At 41.1% G+C, this 24481-nt stretch overlaps 1 protein-coding gene across 5 annotated transcripts in view; it reads right to left on the minus strand.

The window, feature by feature from the left end:
• Positions 1-12362: 12362 nt before the first annotated feature.
• lrp8 (low density lipoprotein receptor-related protein 8, apolipoprotein e receptor) overlaps positions 12363-24481 on the minus strand; it is a 267040-nt gene continuing 254921 nt past the window's right edge. Inside the window, exons 18-19 of one of the 5 annotated variants that reach the window (XM_050054742.1) lie at positions 22621-22793; positions 12363-20570 (exon numbers count right to left, since the gene is read on the minus strand). In XM_050054742.1, the coding sequence (XP_049910699.1) occupies positions 20532-20570; positions 22621-22793 (212 nt within the window). In that variant the 3' untranslated portion in view covers positions 12363-20531. Of the gene's footprint in view, positions 22812-24481 lie in introns of all 5 variants that reach the window. The other 4 variants (XM_050054741.1, XM_050054743.1, XM_050054740.1 and 1 more) reach the window with 4 other exon arrangements.

Consider the following 24481-nt stretch of genomic DNA (forward strand, 5'->3'; position numbering starts at 1 on the left):
CAGTATGGAGCTTTTTAATTGCACACACAACCGGAATTTGTGCCGGAGGTGCAGCAATGTTAGCGTTACAACTCATGCAGCAAATATATCAGGGCAACAGGTGTTTGGCCTCTCACTAAGATGATGATCTTGATGGCACATGACAAATGTTTCTGAATGAACATACAGTATGAGCATAATTGCTGCTTTAACACATCAGTCCTCTCTAAAGCACTGAGTTCTTTATTTTCAGGGTTAGCCAGCATAATGGACAATTAGGAGTGCCTATCATTTAAAAACCTTGATCATTATGCCATACTGCTTGATTTCCTTGGGGACTACGTCTGAATGGAAACACCTGCTATCAATAGACTTGGTATCCTTCTTTATCAAGTATGTCTTTTGTTCTGGCAGTTGCCTGTGCATATTGAGGACTCAGTTTTGGCTGACTTTTTATCTTATTAATTAGAGCTGAGAAATTGCGCTGTGATTTGCTCAATTGAGTGTCACAGATTTACCAGATTTTAAAGTTACACTGGATAAAATGTTCATGTAAAAATACACTTATCAGTCAAAGATAAAAGAGTGGGGCTTCTCTGTACAGAAGACTGTCTGTTTCTACTAATGACAAAAGTAGCTTTGTGCTCTTTTAAGAATCTGCTTCGTAGCTATGAAGGGGAATTGAGACAGAGATAGAAAACTTAAACCAACCACAGTTCACTCACTAACATGGTATAAAAACAGTCGCTATTAGGCCCAATTAAGACCATAATAAAGTCTATAGAGTGTGCAGTTTAGTATGATCATTTTTGCAATGTTGAAATCTTGTAAACTCTCAAATTCTGTCTGTTTCTTTTATGTTCCTTTATCATCCATATCAAAGTGTGAACACACCAGATGCAGCTGTAAGACACTTGGTATAAAACACATATTGAGCCAGCAGCGTGGCACTGGACCAGCTCCTGTATACTACGGTAATTTAAAAATTAGAGCATGTCTCTACATTAAGTTTATTGCCATTACTATTCTTCATAAACACACTATTCACACAAATAATATTTTACAATGATTTAAAAAAAAACTTTATTGGAATGACTTGATTGATTAAAGCAGACCGGAAATTTGTTTTTTACAGGAAACAGATGGCGGTTAATCACAAACTGAGAGGAGGAGAGTGATTTGCTCTTAACTGAAGTGGATGATGTGTTAGAGCTGCTTTTGAGTTGTTCCGGCTGCAGTAATTATATACACACAATACACACTGGTGTGCATGTACATGCATAAACATGTGGACGCAGAAACACACACACATTGGAGGCAATTTTGTATTTCCCTTTGCACACTCTTAGTATTCCCATTCACGGAGGATTGTAGAAGAGAGGATAATGAGTAAAAATGATGTTGTTCTCTCCTCATCAACTACTGTTTGGAAGCCAGGGGATTGTAAAGATGAAGGCTTAACAGGCAGGCTGCAAATCAGATTTGTGGTACTTCTGGGTCTGAACACCCTCACCTGTCCCAGCAGGTAGAACGTTTAATTAAATTTATTTCTCACATACATATGCAAAAAATAACATCAGCAGCACAAAGGGGTAAAATATTTGTTTTGGTGCTTTTTGTGTAATTACACCTTACACGTTTATGTTCCTGTTGCTGGCTGCCTCTGTGTGCCACAGACACCATTTAGGAAAGGAATAAGCCCATCACAGGGAGTGAAGAGTGAGCCCATTACAGGCACCCACTTTATGTTGTGTATGGATGCCCTCAAACTCAACTCACACTGGGCTCCTGTGCCAGCCAATTACACTGATATACAGCATTCATATTTGTGTGATATACACCCGCACACATGCAAACACACACTCAGAGGCTGGCCTCTTATTCAAAATGTGAATAACAGTAATCCCCTCATCATACAAGTACTAAACACACACACACATATAGAAGAAGAGCGAACATAGCAGGAGAGCGATATAGAATGAACACACACACATGCTCCTAAGTGTGCTCCTAATCTGAATTGCAGATGTTTTTTTGTGGACTCCCTGTCTGCCAGCTCCATGATGATGAGCCGTCCTCGTTAGCATGGAGACTTTTAGCCGTAATTATCTGGTAATGGCACTTAGCCCATCAACTCCTCCTCTAGTGTGTTCCAGTGCAGGCACACACACACATATTAAGACACAAACACACATGCTGGCATGCAGACAGACACAATGCAGACAGACAGACACACACAGCTGGATGGAAATCCATGAATACAGACAAAGACAAGCACGCTCAGACAAACAGGCAAACATTAACAGCCACACACACACACACACACACACATACACAGCTAAACAGAAATCCATGGGCAGATAGACAGTGACAAACACAGACAGGCACACACACACACAAACAAGCACACATACAGTGTGCCATATCCCTGCTCCTCCGTCTGCCCCCATGGCTAATCTGTGCAACTTATTATCCAGGAGATAATAGGAACTGTCATCCATGAGGCAGAGGAGGGAAGGAGGCAGAGAGGCAGAGGGGTGGCCGTGTGTTCACTGCATTTTTAAACAGAAAGAGACTTTATTGCAATAACTTTACGAGGCCAGATGTGGCAAATTAACCAATCTGGCTCCTTTCACAAAGTCGAAACATCTTATCGCTGCAAGAAAAAGGTGCCACGGTGGGAAAGGCGTTACAAAGGGAGAAGCTAAAAAGTGCTGATGGAGGTAAAATGAAATGGACCAAGAGAGAGACAGAAGGTGAGAGGGAGAATGTAGGAGGGATAAAATGTAGAGAAAGAGCTGATGCAAATGGAAAGAAGTGAAAGAGGTGGAGAGAGAGAGAGAGAGAGAGAGAAAGACTGAGTGTTAATTTGCTTTTAACAATCCCATTTTATTGCACTGGTTGTGAAACACTTCAATTGTTAATTCTGTGAAATTGTTCACACACAGGAGCGCCATAAACCCGCATCTCCTCCGCAAAGCTCTCAGAGGCAACACAAAGGCAGAGAGGAAGGTAATGAGAGAGGGGAAGAAATAATGAAAATAGGGGAAGAGAGTAGACAATAATGAAGAATGATTAAAAGGAATTACTACAGCAAACATAAGCACAGACTTTGCTTTATGTCACATCGCTTTGCAGGGAGTGCTGTGCCCTGAGAACAAAATGGAGGATTAATCTTTCTTGGATGACAGAGCCAAGCAGATTGGCAGCCTGTTTGGGTTTCAGTGTGTTGCTGCACTCACAGTTTTAATGGCCATAACATTAATGTAGTTGGGGCCTCCAGCCAGCAGGGGCAGCAGAGCATGAAACTGATGATATATGACATGGGTGTGTGGGCAGCTATGTCTTAATACCTTGATACCACACTAATTCAGTGCATCTTATTCAAATGTCACTTGCACAGTCAAGACGCTAGCCCTGATTTTTAAGTGTGCTGTTGATGTACACTATATTGTTCCAGAGTGTATTGCACAAAAATAAATAATTAAACAGATAAAAAATGAAACCAAATCATGGATGGTTAAACAGATGTATCACACACAAAGAAAATAGCCTGCATAATTGATGGGAAATCTGTTTACACTGATTGTGTTACAAAACAGCTGCAGACCTGAAGCAAAATTAGCATTCATTTGAAGTCATGCTTCTGGCACCATTCAGAATTTTTAAGTTGAATATTTGGTGTCTTTTCAGCCGTATTTATAGCTCCACCTTTCTTTGGATTTTCCATTGTCTGCCATTTCCGCTACTGGGACACTGTTGCTCTTTAGTAACTGGGGATAGCTAATAGCAAACGGGGGAAACAAAGTGCTATCCTCTTCCTGTTTTGGTTGCACAATGGTTGACACACTTTCTTATAGCCTAAATTTCCTGGGAGATTTTACCCGTTGATACAGAATTACAAAGTGAAAGTGAGGCTCATAGGCAACCAATCTACATGTTACTTGTGTCATTATCCAATGTATCTTCGTACAACAAACGTATGATATATATTTTTTTTTTTAGCGCCTCTACTGGTTAGGTTAGTTTAGGTTTAGGAAAAAAATCATATTTGGGTGTCATCACGTGACGTGACATTACATAAATCATATTTGGGTGTCATCACGTGACGTGACATTACATACGTATTAATATAAAACAAAAAACTCTAGACTATTCATGGGGCATGAAGACTGATCGCATGGGTCAAAGTCCTGTGTTTGTTTGACCCATTCATCCTTTGCCTCTTAACTGCGTGGAATTTGTTGCTCTTTATACCAGTGGTTCTCAACTGGTCCAGCCACAGGGTCCAGGTTTCTCCTTAGTCATTAGTTTAAGGTCCACACGGTTTAAAAAATTTGGCAGTATACTTGCGTTTGGCCATGTCATTGAGATAGTTTGCTGATTTTTTCAAGTAGCTGTCCATTAGTCACTTACTCAACAATGGGAAATGGCGCTTCAAGCTAAAAATTCTCTGTACTAAAAATTAAATGTGTTATTTACAAGCTTGACACATTGGCGAACCACTTGTGGTCCATTCGGAATGGACCTGCAACCCACTTTTGGACTGCAAGCCACCAAGTGGGAACCACTGCTTTATATTACTATCTATCTATCTATCTATCTATCTATCTATCTACTTTATATTATTATTATGTTACCTGACTTCCTCCCATGTGCCCAATAGCCCGCAGCTCATAGGTCATGTGATCACAGCCCCCTGGCTCACAGTTATGTGGGTTATATAGTTAGTTATTTTACTGATACCTTTTTACCGCACCTAGTGTTCATGTCAACAACCACCACATAGCCCATGGTGCTGTCCTGAGCTCTGGCCTGGATTTCTGAAAAGAGGTAATCAGATGGTGGTATATAGACCCCACCAAACGTAACACTTGGATCACTCTGTTGTTGAAACCATATTTTCTCTTGAGCTGACATATCTGTTACAGTGATGTCGTTATATGTGTCATGTTTAAACAGTACAACAATGCCTCTCTGACTACTTTGGTTTATGGCTACAGCAGGTATGAATCCAGGGGCATGGTTCACATTAGCTCTTATGGTTTCTGTCAGCATCACTACATCATGGTCCCTCAGCCACTGTATCACATTTATGATTTCCAGTTTATTACTCAGCCCATTGATATCCACAACCCAAGTCTTATATGTTTGGACCCAGTTGCTGAAAAGTGGCACAAACCTACAGACATCTCCCCATCTGTAGTTACAGCGTGCTTCTTGTAGTCCACTGGGATGGTACACTGAGTATTTACAGGAGCAGCCCTATCTGCATTTGCAAAATCAAACAGTCGCTTCCATTCCCTACAGAGTGCAGGGTGTAGATCCTTCTTTCCTTTGTAAACCTTTCTGTGCTCATCCTAAGTAGAGTCCATCAACCTTCTGGCATTTTGCAACACTCAGTTATGCTATTAGTAATAACCAACAAAGGCTGAGGTGGTTTCCCAAGCCTCATAATTTTAGCGGGGACAACACCAGGAGCCTGTCTCTTCACTATGTCTTTAGCATCAGTTGCATCCTTTTCCCAGCTTTTCTCTCCTTTCTCTCTGCCACTATATCTAAAGATAAAGTTTCTCTCCCTGCCTTTGTTTCAAGTGCATGTTGCTGATAGGCTACAGCTGTCTTCACCAGGCTATACTGCTCTGTTGCAGTTGCCATTTGGGGTCTTTTACTTTCTGCACTTGCTTCAGAAAGTTGTTGCTTGAAGATCTCATTTAGACCCCTGAGATCTTGAATTTCCTTCCTAAGAAACTCTTGTCTGGAATTAAGCTCTTGTATCTCCTCTAAGGCCTGCTTCAACACTGCAACACATTACTCTGCTCTGTCTTGGTGGACATTCAGCAAATCCAAGGCCTTTCCCAACTAAGACCTTAATCTATCTTTCGGCCATACATGGGGAATTCAGCACTTGTCAAACCCTCTCGTCTTGTTGACATCTCGCTTAATTGTTCCAATAAAAAACAAAACAGAGTGCCGATCTTCCAAAATGGCCACGTGATAGATGATACCACAAAAGTGTTGTATAACATCAAGTTATCACTGGATGGCAAACTTTATGGCAGATATTTGATGGATTGGAGGACTGAAAAAAATGTGCTGTCCGCCATCTTGGATCACCACCACCTACATATACACATTATAGTGCATTACTTTTTGAAAGTCTAAGTATAAACTGTGAATGACGCCAGCCTACAATATTCTTTAGCCATTACATTGTGCAATCAACATTTACGTCATCATTAGTTAACGCAAATAAATCACTAGCATTTTTACTATACATTAAATTTAAATAATTGTGTTTCAACCCATTGCAATGTCATTAAACCTTTCCTACTCTCAAGAACAAATTGAAATGTGCACCTAAAACAGAACCGTTCTCTGGGGAGGAGAAGATGAGCACGCTAAGGTCAGCTGTGCTATGCAGAAATAATTTTCATAAGTAGAGTTGTCATGCCAGGCTCCCATAATATTTTATTCATTTTTAAGTGACAGGTGGAGAGTGGAGATTTTCTGCACTCAGCCACCTGGATGCCCCACTAAATCCAAATGTTAACTAATAGAGTCCGACATTAGCTCCATTTAGCAGAGAGGAGAAGAAAATAGTTGGAGGGAGAGGGAGAGGTTGTGGAGTGAGGCTGGATTGCCACCACAGTTTGAAAAGTGGATTTCTCACCAGTGCTGGAATTGGAACCAGCATAAGATGATTAGTTGAGTTTGGGAAGGTGTCCCTGAAAACTGATACAATAATGATGACATCAGGTGTAACAGGAGAAAATACCAACAGAGATCCTCTTGTTCAGTGCTGTGACAGTTTTTTTGTAGCTATATCTTTTAATTAGGGGCATCATTTCTTGTATTTACAGGAAGAACTGGGAAAACTCACAACTATTAAGGTGCCAGCTCACAGACTGACATTAATCAGGACACAACTGCAATCTACATTTTTTAGTCCAGATTCTAGAAATAAGTGTTTTTAGCAAACTGCCTTCTTCAGAGTAACAGTCAACCACCGTCTCACTAACATAAATAGTGTCAAGGTCAGATGTGTCAAATCAGGGTTCTCAATGCAATCAGTCAGTCTGCACATAGAAATAGAGAGAGACCATTAACAGCTTCTGGAGCCTCCTGGTTCTTCATGTGGCCGTGATAATGTTGCAGGCCCTTGTTAACGTGATTTTTCTAAGGAGGACATGCTCCTGGATCAACATCCCACATTGCATTCCAGGACCACCATTGCAATCAATGAATTACAGCCCTCTGACATCATCAGTATGCTGCTCCTGTGCTTCTTTCAGAATTCCCTTGTGCTTCATCTAAGCTAAGCTAGTTTTACAAACTGAAGTTAGGGCAATAAAACAAAATTCTCTGGTAAGCTACTGCAGGGTTAGCATGCTAGCTTGCTAACTAGGTTGGCTATGCTAATGAGTAAACGTGCCAATAGACAAGGATAAAGAGTAAGGATAATAGCATTTTTGGCTGCAAATTCCTGCAAATAATATTCCCTCCTTTTTTCCATGTTGATCCTGGATGGAGGTTTATCCAGGCACATTGTGCTTCTTGACTATGAATGGCCACTCTGTGGACTCTGCTTCTAGTTGTGGTGGTTTGATTGCCCCAAGAACTCTGATTTGAAACACCTGTCCTTGACTCTACATCAGATGACAGCTGAATCTGTAATTATTTTTACTTCAAAATTTGGGATTACAGCTGTAGAAAACTGCTCCAAACACAACTATGGGACACACACAGAAAAATGCAAGATAAGATTTCAAAGGTGTAGCCTGAAATATGTCACATTTTGCTCAGACCTACAATACTGAGTACAACCCATAACACCATAGCCCTTTGATCCACCACGACTCCCTCAGTTATCATAAATCTTCAATAAAAACCCTTGACTTCTGTATTGCCCGGGAGATGACAACGCAGGGCACCGGCAGGGTTGAATCTTCACTGAAGAGCAACAGCAACTCTGGAACAATGGGCAAGCCAAAGAGCACCCATATCCTCAGCCAACTCTCCCTGCTGCCTCATCCATCAAACCCTCAGTGAACTGTCAGTCTGCTCAGTTCTCCAGGGACTACACATGTCCCCCGTCTCCTGCTACATTTTTCCCTTGGTTACACTGTCAGTCTGTTCTAACCCCATTCTTCTGTTTCTCCTGCCCTTTACTGTAACTTGTCTGATGTTTTTCTCTGGAGCATATTGTGGACAAAGAGGAAATAAAAACTCAGGGTGCTGTTGAGGGTTGATCAAAGGAACACGCCAGAAGCTTTGTTTGGGATACACAGATGTCAAAATCACCCATGTGTCTCTGTGAAATCATGTGAACACTTCAGCGTGTGCCTCTAAAAACTCAAATCTGGAATGACTTATTTCTGCTTCAGAGATAAAACTATCCAAGTAATCTTTCATGATGTGAAATGCCACACAGGTGCATTTCCCCTGAGTGAGTCAGGTGCTCTGCTGAAGGGACAGAAACGTATGCACTGGGAAAGCAGCACTCAGAAACAAAAAAAAAAAATCTCAATACTAGTTATCATTGACCCAAAATGTGTTCAGCAACTAGTTTGTAAAATTTGCTCCAAGCTGCAAAGGACTGTTCAGAATCGTTGTCTATAGTACTGTATTTGCTGTGTTGGACAATGAAATAATAGAATATATAAAAGTACATATTGAGGTTTCTCACCTAGAATAGTTATTTAATAAAGGTTACATCAACTTATGCTTACTTTTGTTTCATTCTGACTCCAATTATTCCATTTCTGGCTTATAACACTCACCAGTATACCTTGTGTGGTACACCATGGTGGCCTTTTTACTTTTCAAGGGTCTAAGGACAGAGGGGTGTTGTATGCTCCGCAGACTGTAATACCATGTGAGAAAAGCTTGATTTGACTGAACTAAACTAGCTAGCAACAGCCAGAAAAACATTTTGCCATGTAGCAAAGCTGCAACCTGTTAACTTTAAGACCCATCTTCATCATGTAACATCAACACAGTGTATTCAAATGGCAGAAAGATAATCTATACACATTTTGCCATATCTATCCGAATTGCTTGTTTTTCATTTTTACTTTGATAAAAATGGTAAAGGGACTGCACATACATAACACCACTCTCCCCTAAAGTGGAATTAGACATGCTCTTTTCTTTAACTTAGAATTATGAAGTAAATGTGGATTGCACAAAGTAATGGCAAAAGAATAATGTCTTAGGGCTGCTGTGAAACTGAGCCTATTTAGGGCAACAAAAAAGTTTATCTTGGGTGCGTCAGTACAATGGACAATCAAGAGAGGATGGCAGAAGAAATACCTGCACACTAAGCAGCTGGGTCGGACAGCAACAAAATGGTTCACAGGCTGAGATCAATGCCAAAAAATGTCAGTTTTTTTCAGAACATCCATACACAAAAGAAAAAAGTGCTCAAAGTGCAAAAAATAATAATGTAAAGGGATAAAAAAAAGCAGCAAACATTTCAGTCCTTGACTATTATCATGATATGAGTGCTTCACAGAACAGATAGTCACAGACAGATTACAGCCAGGTGTGATGAATCAGTCAGCTGGTACTAATTAGATGAGATCAACTCTGAGGAGCAGAAGCCTGACTACCATTTTTGTGGCTGTCCAGCTCAGTTGAATTGGTGTGCAGGTATTTCTTCTGCAATCCTTTATAGAATAATGAAACCATCCACATTTGGATTGATTCCCTATAGTCTCGTCTTTACCCTGCAAGTCTGTCTGCCACCAGTTACAATCTCCTGGGAAAATGAAGTCTCAATTTTCGACACAAAGTGCATCAACTATTGTGCAACCAAAACAGAAAGAGACAGAAAACTTTTGCTTTCCCCGGTAGCAATCAGTATCTAACCATAGTTACCAAAGATTATCAGTGTAAGTTATCTGAAGTAACTCTCCCAAGTAGTGGATATGGTGGACAGTTGAACATCAACATAACTGTGGTAGTTGCTAGGCTTTCAAGGGGGATGGAAAACAATCTGGTTCAGTTTGCACATTCAGAACCAACAATTATACCACTTGGAAACATTGGAGGCAATACATTCTCCCAACTTGACAATTATCAACACTTCATCAGTGGCCGTTTACATCGAAGAATGACCCTCTAGGCACCACCTCAGTGTTGGGTTTACACAATCAGGAATGGTGTGTCAAATCCCACTTGTTACATGCATTGTGTCTTTTTAAAATAAACTTCTGTTTTCACTGGAAATACACAGTTTCTGTTTGTTAAATGAATACAGTCTCTTTTCAAAATAAACTTAATAATCTTGGTGAAAAACTTATTTTAGGTTTACTTTCTTAGGATTATAGGCAACATAAACACATGGTTAGGTTTAGCAAAAAAAAAAAAAAAATCATTATTTGGCTTAAATTAAGTAGATCTGTTACTAATGAAATGTAATGACAATTCACACGGAAATGAACAGTGGTCTCCAGAGAGAACGTCCGGAGTTTGTTCGTTTTTGAGATGGCAGTTAGAAGATGCTACCTTGGCTTACAGTATTACAATAAAGATTATTTACTTGGGTTTTAAGTCAATCTAAAGCTTACGATACGTGGTTATTGATGTACATAAATTATATCAAATCAAAACACATTCCCTAGTGCATTCCCTAAGCCTAAACCTAAACCTAAGAGACAATGAATACAAGAAAATTAAATGAGTGATTATGACAGCAAAAATGAAATACCATCAACTGTGGAGACAAAGGAGTACCTTCATGAACCAGAGTATACAAAGGAAGATTTTTTGCTGAGGGAGACTCAACGTGGCGAAAAAGAGAGAGGGGAAACTTCTGTGGAAACTGGAGGCCAAGAAAGAGCACAAGCTAACTGTGTAAACAAACCCATGCTCATGGACCCAAAGAGTTACTGCTGCCATGAGTGGGCCTTGAACACAACATCACCTCCGGATCTTTCTGAATCTTAGGATGCCAGCACATCACACTTCACTGGTCGTTTGGTAAGTCATTTAATTTAATTTGTAGGGTAGCCTAATCTTACCTGATGGTTGAGTCCAGCAGTGTTCTTCAGTAAGTGTCTCCGTGGCTTATTTGGGGGTGGTTTTACATAATCCTTCTGAGAGAACAACACATTCTTACTCCAGACTCAACACATATCGTCGCTTTGTGATTGATTTACCACGTCGACATATGACATGCAAGGTACCCAGGTTTGTTGGCTGTTGATGTTCTGGGATACAGTGTATAGGCTACTTCAGTCTGTTACATGGTTTGTGTGTTTTCAAAATACACTTCCTTTTACACAGGAAATGTACCATTTACATACAGTCTCTTTGAAAACATAATATGTCGGTACAAAACTGCATGCTGATGTTTTTTTTCTTTCAACAATAAAGGCATGTGGTTACGTTTAGCCAACACACACACATGGTTGGGTTCAGGCACAAAAAAACGTAGTTAGATTTAGAAAAAAAGAACAGGGTTTGGCTTTACCTTCATAGGCGACGTGAACATCGGCCTCCAGTCTTGCCATATTTCCCCCTGATGCCACCAGGTGCCGTTACACAATAATGCGACAGCTGCAAATCATGCCAATATGTAAGGACAGCTTTTTTCGTCTGTGTTTGATTATGGAAGTCACTGCCCAAACTTTGGAGTGAGACCGGGTCGGTGAAAAATGCTAACTGCAAAAGCTGAGTTGTCTCAGTCTTGCAGTTGGAGTGTTGATGTCTATTTTCAGTGCAACTAGCAAGTGCCATTGTAGAAATCTTGAGTTAAATGAAGTTTTGATTCATGTTGATTGTGCAACAGCACTTTCTGACCCTAACTTCTGACCTGCAGCTTAATTCAGTGCACGATACATTTGAGCATTTTTGCGTAAGAATATGATATGGTTGAGAAAATGTAGTGCCAGAGAAAGGGCTGTCTGAAAGCAAGGTAAAGCTGTGAAAATATTCTTAATAGGGTGTCCACTCAGAGTGATATTGGTTTTTTAGGTAGGCTTTTTTTTTTAAGTGGCTAAAATACCTTTTAGTGAACAGCCCCATTCAAAGTTATCCAGCTCTTCTGGGGCGGTAGTCCTGTCTGCTTCTCCAAACAGGCAGCATGCTGATTGTCATCTGTATTTATTACACTGATCATTAAAAACTACTTCATACAGCCCCATGTCAAAAAAATCCTAGCTATCTCTTTAACACAACCATCTCCTATTCAGGTCCAGTACAGGATGTAGGAATTTAGAAAGCTTCTTGTGCCATCTTGGGATCTGGTATCTAGTTATTATTAAAATCTATGCTGACCTTGCATGGTGTGGTCAAACACAAGAAGGCAACATCAAGATATAACACAGAGAGACAAATAGGTTGGACAGTTTTTATAAATTTAATATATCAATATATAGAGATATTTATCAACAGCTTGATTTCATAGAAACGTGAGTGAGACCATTTTGGCATACAGTACAGATATTCCATGTAAGTACAGAAGTTGCTAAGTTTTTAACTCCCCCCAACCCGTCCCTCACCAACCCGTCAGTCAACCCAGCCCCCCCCCCCTCGCCCTCCCGCAGACACGTAACACAGAAAAACAGAAAGAGTAAAAGTATACAGGAGCACAAAACAAGGCACCAATAAATTAAAATGATAACCCCTCTTTTTTTTTTAAAAAACACACAACAATAAAATCTATTCAACAGAATTAAATACAGTATGAACACTAAAAATCTGCAATGCTGTTAAAAAGCAAAATAAAACAACAACAACAAACAAATGGAACAGACAGGAGAAAAAGTAAAATAAAAACACTTTGGCAGATTATTAATTTTTAGTTACAATCAAGTAGTAAATAAATCCAGTGCTCTTGTGTACAAATAAATTCATATATAGTCTACACTCCTTTTTACCCCAGAGGTTTATGTACATCTTTTTTTACAGATACATTTAAAACATTATCAAAAAGTTTTTGCTGTATGAAAACGTATTTACAAGTCATGATTCAAAACCATTGGACTGTACCATTGAACCCCCCCCATCCCCTTTTATTTCTTCCCCTCCTAAGAACGTTATCTCTTTACACAGTGCAGAAGGCTTCTTGAAAAGTTTTGTGCAACAAACAGCGTAAAAAAAATGCCTGTCGTATGGCTGTGGAATGGACAGAGCCCCGGGTGGTTTTTGAGATTTCCTTGCAGGCAATGACACATCAGCAACATTTCGATATAACGCAGGTAGACAGTTTTGTAAAAATGGGAGCCAATAGTTTCTGGAATTTGTGGCCATTTTCTCCCACCTCAGTCACTGTTGAAGGAAGATGTCTAAATCTGTGACGGTGCTGTTATCAGAAATGTTGCCCGTGTATATCGTCATCCCAACCGATAAAGAGATTTACACACACAGATTTCACAACTTCCCCACTGCTGTTTTGTCCCTGCCCCCACAACCTTTATTTTACACTGACTGGTAGAAAAATGTAGGTGACCAAACACTGCCCTTCAAGTAATCAAACACCAAGAAGATCAAATATGAAACTGAGCATGGTTTGGCAAGGAGAGAGAGCAACAACTACAACTCACAGACTAATAAAACACATGATAATAAGAGGAACCAGTTGGAGGAAAGTCACTGGGTCAACATGAGCTAATTGCCATTTAAGTAGAGTCAGTGAGGGCTCTTTCCACAGTCCAAAACTGTAGCTGGAGGGTGAAGGGGGGGGGCTGCTTCTCCTGGCTGAGCGTGCTTTAACACCACTTTGCTGGTTCACAATCTGAAGGGTTTTTTCCTTGTTATTTTGAGGATTCCAGGTCATTTCCTTCCGGTGTTGTTTTTCAGTGTGTGCGTCTGTCTACCCAAAGACTGATAGCCCTTGCCAAAAGGAAAGATGTCGATGGCTAAGATGAAGATGGGAGGGCAAGAGGGTTGAGAATGCACAGGGACAACAATGCTGACTTTGCTCATTAAAAAGTTGAAGCCTCACATCTGGCGTTACTTTTGATACACTGCATGAGGAAGTGAAGTGGTGGAGAGATGTGAGTGATGTTAGAAAGCAGTCAAATGAAACCTGGTTAAAAGCAGCGCGGGTCGGATTCTCTGCTCAGAAAAGACGAGAGCAACCAATTAGAAGAGCGCAGAGAGGAAGAGAGGGACATGCGATTGGACAGTTAAAAACAGGGAGCACAAATCAGGAACACTGTAATTACGGCATACAATTAGATTGGATTATGGGTTATCACAGCTGTTAGTATTAGCTATGATGAGCTAATAATGTCGTATCGTTACTATAAAATAAACCAGACGCAACCTTGTCACAGATGGTTTGACATAATTTAGTTGTGATAGTAACCTGCCTAATATGCATAAGGAAAATCCTACACTTTGTGAATCTATGAAGTAAATCTACAGATGAATACACCTACACAACATGGAAATTTTTTTTGAGCAGGGAGTGTATAGATCATAGACTGTACATTTCCTCCCACTGTGCAAAAATGAAGACATAATATCCCGCATATGGGCGCTGCCATCTTTGTCATTTGGAGCCAGAGTCTGGGATTGAGCATCCGAAAATGGAGCTATGGTATTTAGTTCCTGCCCATACACCCATCCGCCCCAGTCAGGAGCACACTCATTGTCACACACAGCTGTCAATCATGACGTCACATCCCTTTTTATAGCATCAAATAACAAATTAAACCAAACTTAGCAAAAGGAGGAACATTAAAAATACATCACTGTGATAAGAACTACCTAAAATAACGATGCACGATATTGGATTTCTTTTGCCGATGTCTGATATGCCAATATATAACAACTGATTTGACCGATAACCAATACTGGTATCGGTATCGATCTATCTACTTTTTCCCTACCCAATTTTAGTGATCAACAAGTCACTTCTGTAGTGGAATTAACATCATATTATGCATGCATACTCGTATCATGATGGCCCACCAGCAGATGGAGACAGAAATACAATACTTTTCAATGCAGGTAAATTTAATTTCATTTCTTTGTGCAAAATAAGAAAGAGCATGTTGACTGATTCTGGTGGCTCATTTTAAAGCCAATATTGGTTGATACCAATGATGTGCATCCCTCGCCTAAAAAGAGAGAAACCATCCTCAGGAGTTTTTATTATTGAGGATCGAGATGTTTTGACTTCATTTTTAGGGAGCTGTCATGTCATCCATCTTTATACACAGTCATGGGTTTATATCTAGAGCCAGGATTGTGTTGCACCAGCTGTTTGTACATCCATCGCAACATTTGTGTAAAGGTCCTCATGGTAACAATCAGTTACTGTAGTTTCAAACTGGATTTATTAAATTGGGTTTATCCATGAAAATTTGATGAATGTCTTGAGCTAGTAAAGACAAGTAATTTGAAAATCAATTGCAAATAAATATCTGATGTATCCAAGCAAAAGCATTCAACTACTCAAATGGAGGTCAAGTGATGTATTAAGCTTAACCACCAGTCTTTGTTGTATTCATATATGCAGAAATAAAGAAATGTATGTTTTAGAGTAAGTAGTATTGAGTCAGGTCTCAACTTGGCAAAGTTTGAACTTACAAACTGCCGGTGCAATCAGCTCCAGATTAAGAACTTATTACATTTAAAAGGGTGCATCTGAAATTTAAGACTGACGCATATAATAGTACATCAAGCAACGTTTTCTGGATTGAGTGTTAGGTAACTGCGTGCTGGATATTATGCAACCCTTCATCAAGTACTAAAGGACTTCAAGTAATTATGAACAAAAACTGACCTTGGGTGAGAAACACGTACACCTACACAACATCATACCGGTACTACATAACGGAATATATGTACATAAACATACACAAAGTTAACTGTTCTTCGGCATTAGGGAGTAAGAAAATGTTGACAGATTTGAGTTCTGCGATAACATGTTTTGTGATGCTGTATCGATTCTCAAAAACTTTGTCACGATTTGAATCTTTCCTGGCAATGGATAGCAGCGTTGAAATCTATCTTCAGCCATCTGATGCATCCGCTCCAACTTACCTATCGCTAGCATAAACGCAAAGAACACGGGCCTATGAAACAGGCAGTCATAAAGGTTGTACCGCTAGCTCCTAAAGTTAGATAAAAAAACAAATCGCAATATATCGCCTTGCTTACAGTATCACAAAATATTCAGTCGTAACCCCTATATCTTAAAGCGTATTGTATTGCCTGATTCTTGTCAATACACAGCTCTATTCAGTGTGAGGAGAAGTGCTCAACTTGATCCTTTTAACTGCAGTTGCTTGTTTATGTAGCTAAATGACATTACATCTATGATTTCACTTCCATTAGGTCACTGATTAGCTCCTGAATGGACACCATACTGTCAAAGCATGTCCTCTCCTACCACTACAATTACTACTGGCTATATGATGAATGACAAAAGTCCTTCTCTGGACTTTCCCAGCGTCCTTCAGAGGAGACGGCTGCTCTCAAGGTGGCCAACGATGTGGACCAGCCAATCTGTCTTCGCACGGTAGCAATAATAACTTTTCTACCATGCCACGCTCAGTCACCTCAATAAATAAGCAATTTATTCTCCTAACTGCGAACCCTCTGTATGGAACTCCATTAGACCTGCAGCAAACATGGACCTAAAGGGAAAGTATGTGGAGTGCAGAGCTGGCTCAGCCCAGGGTTCAATCCAGCAGCGGGTTTGTGATTTATTTAATCTTAAATTCACAAAGATATCTGACCTGTTTCATCTTCCTTGGTATCTTACATCATCTTCAACTTTCCTTTAGGACTTAGATATCGGATTTAATTAAACATTTGAAGTTGTGAGCATTCATGACAAAATTCCCACGGCCATCATACTCACTGGAAATATTAGAAAATTACCACTGTTTATACCAAAATGTAGTTGTGTCAATTTAACTGTTTGCTATATGTCAATTCAATATTCTGCCATAAAACAAACACAGAATGACGCTACCAAGCCAGGCATGGATCACGCTGAGCTGAGTCACAGTCTTCCTCACAGTGTCATGCATTTTATTTCGCTTCACTTAAGTTAAGATGAAGGGAGATGGTCTCCCCCTTGTGCTCAATCCTCCTTCATTAGATAGACGCAGGGGAGTGCAGTGCTGGAGAGGACTATAATTTACCTGTCTAGCATGCCACTTGTCACATACAGAACATACAAATCCCCCACTGTGCATCGTAAACCGAGCGGAGAGAGTGCCTTCCTTCCGAGGGAGGTGAGTGGGAATGAGTGTCAGGAAAGTGCGACACAACATCAGCAGAAATCCGGCACAATAAATGGCCCGCTATTCATCTTCCGAGCACAAACCTGTTCGCTTACGCTTTAGTCTGAGTCCTGGCAGTCATTTCCTGCCTACCTTTGTCTCTGTCTGTTTCTCTCTTCCCCCCCGTGGTTACCCGAGCATCCACACTGAGCAAACATTTCCAGGAAACAGTCAGAACTATGAAAAATAACTACCATTAATCAACTGTTTGCTTGTATGCACATACTGTCTGTATCGTATAAGATGAATACATATGCTGTTTCTGTACTGAGCCTACATTGGAAGACTTTTAATGTTTGCATTCTATACTTGTTTTTGCTTGTAATAAAAAAAGACTACGGATGCGACAGACAAAATCATCTCGTGGCTCAGCTCAGCTGCACAACATTGTTCAAATTTGTTATTCTAAGAATGGAAGACTAGTGTTGTAGGTAGAATTCGGACAATGTAAAACACCTCCATACATTGTATAATTCATTATAAGTGTGCTTAACAACTAGAAGATGCCCTTTATTGAGACCAAGTGACGTCCAGAGTAGGAAAGTTGTTATTCTTTAACTACTTGTAACAGCGATCGTTTAACTTGTCATAGCGGCCTATAGTAATTCACTATTAAAACACAATATAAGCAATTATCGTGATAGTCACTGAGCATGATTTCCATCTGATTTGATGGACTGGAAGCATGTCTGCGGCAAGCCAATGGAAGATCAGCTCTTTACGCTGGTTTACACGCTGCCTCTCTATCCAGCTTTCAAATCAAATCAGCGCCCGGCTCAGTCAGCCTCGACGTATTACTCATCTGCTCACACAAAACAGGGCCACTAACAACCACGCTCAACAGTCAGTGACAGCGGAAAGTGATTCCTTCCAAATGTGGGCTCTTTTTCTGCAGCTTCTAATCCAGAAAATACACAGCCACATTGTTAAAAAAAGGCGGGGATGAAAGACTGAGAAAGACTAAGCAGCGCTGTGAAGCCACTGAAACACAGGGATTGATGTGAAGTTATGAAACCATGTTATGTTGAACCAAAGGAAAAGTGACATTTTGGGAGCTATAGTATAGCTATAAGAGAAATGTAGTGTTATAGACTTTTGGAGCCAAAAATACAGCAAAAATGCGTACCTTGAAGTTGTCTATTGCTAATAAAATTTGCATCGATAGATCAATTTAAAGGCATACTATGCAGGATTCAAACTTGGCCCCTCCTCCTCAGCTCAACAAGACTGAGAGAGCAGCGCTGGTCATGAAACCCAGAGAGTGAATAAAGAGAAGGAGCGGCGTACACGAAAACAAAGCAGTGAATCAGAGAAATAAAACACTATTTTCTGATTGTTTCATAGCGCTTATGTTCTAAAGCAGAAATAATTACACCCACACCTTCGCACAACCCTGCAGGAAGGCGCCGCGTTGCCAGACTGTGGGAATTCTGCTGAAGCGCATGCTTGTGTGTGTGGCAAAATCTCACCCTCGATCAAACAGACTCACAGACCTGCAAGTGACATCCACAGAGTGGAGAAGAGAGACGGCTGGTTGCTACGTTTTTATAGAGTCCTGACCTTGCGCTGCTATTGGCTGGGGGCTACACACCACTACCCAAAGGTTGACACCCAGAAACACCCCGAGCAAATTAATATAGGAAGTAAATACGAAAATACAGGCAGAGTGCAGGAACAGGCACTGCTAGTGGGTCACAAGTGATGATTGAGAGGGATTACTTTTATGTACGTCTGTATATATATATATATCTATGTATATATATATGTATTTTTTACACTCTTTTTTTAAGGAAAATCCTGTGTAGTATGCCTTTAATCAGTAAAACAAAATATACACCTTATTTTCCTAGCCTTACTCCGTGTCAGGATATATTTACAGAACTGCAACATATTGACGTTTTCTTCCCTATTATATTATTTGTTCTACTTCACAAGCTTTACATGAAGTTGCAAATGGATCTTCATTTTCATACTGTCGTAATCAAAGCCTCTCTCATACCCTAGATGACCTTGCTTTCTAATGCTTCAATTTCTAGGACACCATTTCCTCATGATTTCAATACAGCACATGCAACTATGCAATTAAATGTATTTATATTCAGAAAACATACAAAATGTCCTGTCTTTTGAATTACTACCCGAATGATGAGAGGATTTTTGTGTTTGGGTTGAGAGTCTTAGAACTCAGAAACTCAAAGCACCATTTTCACATGTCAAAACAGTCACAGGAAGGTGTTTTATGACAGTCTGCTGTCTAGAAATTAAGGTTTACCTCTAAAATATCAATGGCAGCAGACACAAACACAAACACAAACAAAAAGTCAGAAACAGGTGTGAGTCCTAACACCCACAGTGAATGAACAAACAATCCCAAGTTCATTATCGACTGTACGCATACCTCTAATACCAGGAGAGAGGATTACCCATAATCCTTTGCCTTTTCTGCCCTGCTGCTTTCTGCCCTGAGGCACTACCCTCTGGTGGCACAAATCCTCCCATTCCCCTCAAAAAAAAAAAAAAAAAAGCCCCCCTCCCTAACTCTTTCACCCCGAAATCACCTCCAAACATGCACACAACCCCATCATTTTTTCTGTCTCCCTTCCCCTTGGCTATATTTAGCTTTGCCTGCCTACATACAATATGTCAAGGGGCGAAGGGTGTGAAAAAGGATGACATTCCCCTCTTTTAAAATCTGTTATGTCAACTCAAGATGCAAAGGGAGCTATGAAGAAAAATCACGTCCTTGCCTGCTACTGTACGTCCTTGCCAACTTGAAGTGGTCTGACTGTAGCACTGTGCGCTGAGAGATGCTGATCACATATTTACAACAGCAAAGAAACATACAAATAAATAAAATGAGGAATTAAAAACAATGCATGCTGGCTTTTTCCCCCCTGTACGGTGGCTTCTATTTACAATGTGCACTGAGATAGCCAAATGATGTTAGTTTGAACAAAATCATCAAGCAGCATTTTTACACACCACTACAGCTAACAAGAGGCAGAGAGAGGAGAGGAGTGGAGCAGAGGCTGCTAATGAACTAGCACTAAGGGAAGTAGTAGTGGCTAGTAGTGGTAGTAATGTTACTCCAGTGGAGAAAGTAGGAGAGGGAGGTAGGGGGGATTTACAAGATGTACATGTCATCCCTGCTCCTCAAAAAGGGGAGGCAAAATGAGGACTCCTTCTCTTTCTCCTCTGCGTTGTACTGGCCTCATTGTAGTGGTGTAGAGGCTGTGGTGAGAGGAGGGGCCAGGATGGGATTGGGGAGTGGGGGGTGCAGGCTGCATCACCCCCCCCTCAGGGATAGCCATCATCCTCCAGACTGAGTGCCACGCGCTGCAAACAGCAGATAAAAAGACTGTTACCACAAGTAGGATGGTGTAGGGGAGAGAAAGAGAAGTGAGATGCACATAAAGAAAACAGAGCGGCGTGATGGACCGAGAATGAGGAAAGAAATCAAAGAGAGATTCAAGTCTAGATGGCATCCAGGAAAGAAATGGTAGCTTCATATAGCATCCATTCTCCTGCTCCTTCCTCACTTCTCTCTCCTCTCCTCTCCCCGACCTTCCCCTTCTCCTCTTTCCAATCCCCCCCCCTTGTTCATTCCCTCCTTCTCTGGCTGCTCCTATGCGAGGAATGCAGGATGCTTGCCTACGGCTGAAAATGTCTGGCCCACATAATGCCAACCTGATTTCTCTGGCTGTCTGAGTTGCCACACTGCCACAAAAGGAAAGGAAAAGAGGGGAGAGGGGAAAAAAAAAGAGGACAGGAGAGGAAGAAAACAAGTAAAAAAATTTAAAAGACAATAAAAGAGATTTGTGCAGATGTAAATAACAAAACTGGGAGAGTATAGTTCCCTCTCTGCAGCCCTTCACTGAGGGTGGTTGTTAATTCGACCTTGAATCTTAATATGACTCTGTCGTGCACCTGTTTCCTGTGTGTGTGCGTGTGCGTGTGTGAGAGAGTGTGTATCTCCAGCCTGTCATCGTGCCAATGATACCCAGAATTCTTTGCCTCCTTTCTCTCTGGAGCAACACAAAGAAATCTGTGTTACCATGCCAACCGATCAAAGCGCTAGACTCCCACCCCCCTATAATCCTTTTTGGCCGCCCTTCCCTGCTCGCTTTCCGATAGCTAAAATGACAAACATATTCAATAAATGTCAGAAGTGTCTTGTACGTTTAAGTGCAGTTTGAGCAAATCACAGCTGGCATTGTGTCAGGAGTTTCCATAAGTGATTCGCAAAAAATGCACCTGCATCAACGGGAAATCAACAGGGTAGTCTGCAACTTGTGAAATGTGGAGAATCATGGTTTCTGCAATTGCACTCAAGACAAATAAGAGGTAAATTCTTTTGGACTGTCCTTGTTTCTGATTTGTGCTCCCCTTTTTATCCTCCTCGTCTTATTTACACCCTAACACAAAAATAAAATCAACATAAGAGCAATGCCATGATGTTGCTATCCACTCTAAAAATCCAATTTATTTGTAGACCGGTCTAGTCCTGTGCTCTGCCGTCTTTTCAGTCAAATGTCTGACCATAAAGCAAGTCTTCTTTCTCCTCAAAGGCATCTCAACACTAAAATCATTTTTGTTCTACCAAGAAATCGAAGCCACTGCAGATGCCCCCCATCATGCATCTCTCTTTCATATGATCTGCACTGCCTCGAGACAGCAGTAATTATTTAAGCCTCAGTGCCCCTCTAATGTCTGGATAACCCTTTCTTATTTTTAGCAGCAAAGTTAACAAAGACAACATCAACAAAGTTCCTCTCTGACAAGGATGCTACCTGATGGCACATTTTCTGTCGTGTCCATGTTGAGAAAATTTAAACTTTTGCATCTGCTGCTTCTGTAAACAAAGATGATATGCGTCTGTGTAAGGAGTCTGATAAGAAAACGGGCGCCTCGTGAGAAACACGTCTCGCCCAGTAACGGAACAAACACGTCAATCACTAGAAAAACGAACACAACGTACAAGGGATGACAGGTTGGCGACAAGAATGTGATGGTGATAAACATATGTACTGTATGAGTATGGTCATGAAGGTGACATAAATGTGATGTACTTGGGATGGGCGCATGTGTGTGTATGATTGGTGTTTTCAGTGATTACTGCAAAAATGATGTGTGAGAGTTTGGGCATGTGCGTGTGCAAGCCTGTTCTTTCTTTCCTCCAGGCCTACATGTACAACAAACGGGCTTTTTCCAAACCCCTGCCCAACCTCCCATATCCCAAATATTCCAAACTCCTTCCTTTCCTCTGCAGCTTCTCTCATTTGCTGCTGGAAAGCATCGGTGCCCCTGAGTACCAGTGAGAGTTGCTGTCTGTGACGCCGCCCCCTAGAGGAAGCGCTATGAAGGGCTGACTGTGGCTGCCACTCACTGCTGGGTACACGTGACCGATGGACTCGCTGTGTCGTCCGATGTGGATTTCGTCGTCGTCGTCCTCCGTGGTTTTGCGGTAAACAGGGTTGTCGAAGTTCATGCTCTTGGTGTTCTTGCGCCGCCAGTTGCGCCAAACCAGGTATCCGCCGGTGCAGAGCAATCCGATGACCACTGTGGCAAGGATAGGGACTGCATGTGTTTAACACACACACAACAACAACACACGGCGGGAGCGTTAACACAGCCCAGGGGACACAGAGCGGCGCTTTAAGCACTCACACGCACAAACACGCCTCACACACTTTCCTTCATGTACTGAGGGCTCATTGTTTTCTGTCTTTAATTTTTCAAAATTGTATATAATTTAATGCACACCTGTCAGTAAGGTTTGTAGGGGAATTAAATCAAGAGGAAAAGTCGTCCCGTTTGGAGAAGCAGGCAGTAGAACTGCCACAGTAGCCAAGCAATGTATTGCTGTTGATGGGGGTTAGCAGCAAAACATGTTTTAGCATCCTAAAAAAAGGTCTGCATCAGTTTAAGTGTATCTAGAGTATTTTCACCACATTTCCCTGCCATCAGACAGCGATTTCCAATGGAGAACAGAAGCCGTTGTATCACAGTCCTCAAAGCCAGACTCCATTGAGAAAAACAGTGATTTAACATCACTGCCATTATCATTTAGGTAGTTTGTGTCTTGTGTGACTTTGTTGGTTAGTTCAGATTCACCAGAGTCACACAATGACACAAACTAGGGGCGCTTTCACACTTGCCCTGTTTGGTTCAGTTCAACTGAACTCAAGTTTGTTTGTCCTTTATGTGCGGTTCGTTTGGGCAGGTGTGAACACAGCAATCACACTGGGGTGTGCACCAAAACAACTGGACTGAGACTCTCTTGAAGAGGTGGTCTCGGTCCGGTTACAAACAAACTCTGCTGCAGTCTGTTTTTGGTGAGAACGTGTGTTGACCTGGATCCAAACCAACTGTCGTTGCATTACGCATTGTTTGGGTTAAACATGAGCATGTTACAGTCCTGGAGGATTGTTAATGTGCACCTCCTCCTGTACTGCCTTAATATGTGCATTCGACGCATCTAATGCATCAAAACTGTTTTCTAGTTGGAGCTGCGCCTCGTTTTCAAACTGTATGATTTGCCTAAAATGAACAATGACCGCAATATAGTAACACCAACCTGCGTAGTTGTCCCTCCATTGTGACATTAGAAAGTGTCACATTTATCTTGCAAGTGCACTCTTCTTCAACGTTTTGTTTACTTCCTGGATTTTTCCTGCATGGAAATTCTGACCAATCAAGAGCAGCTTTCTCATGCAAGGCATTTGATCTGGTCTGCTTGTAAATGCTGCCGTAAGAACACGAACCAACTCTAGGCAATTATGCAACTTTGTAACAAAAATAGTCCTTGATTCGGACCAAAGCAAGACAACTCTAGGTCTGAAAGCACCCTAAGTAACTGCTCGAGGCAGCAGTAATCCAGCAGCTCCCTTGTTGGGCAAGCTACAACTACTGTTTTTGTCAATAAACAGTGTTTTTGGTATTGATTTTTTTGGGGGTGGGACTTTTTTTAAGGGGCTAAAATTTGTTTTGTTGCTGCCCCCATCTACAGCAATACTTTGCTTAGCTTCCCTAGTGCTACTCCTACCTGCTTCTCCAAACTGGACACATACCGATGACCATCTTTTGTAGGTAATACTATGACTACGGATAAGAACCTCATACAAACCAACCTCAAAAATCCAAACTATCCCTTTAAGGCCTCAAATGTACTTGAAAAGCTTGCTTGTGGTTCTTCTGACTCTTTATTATGCAAAGAGTATGCTCATCTGTGTTCACTGCGAGAGAAC

The sequence above is a fragment of the Epinephelus moara genome, chromosome 10 (genome assembly GCF_006386435.1).
Source record: "Epinephelus moara isolate mb chromosome 10, YSFRI_EMoa_1.0, whole genome shotgun sequence".
Taxonomy (NCBI): Eukaryota; Metazoa; Chordata; class Actinopteri; order Perciformes; family Serranidae; genus Epinephelus; species Epinephelus moara.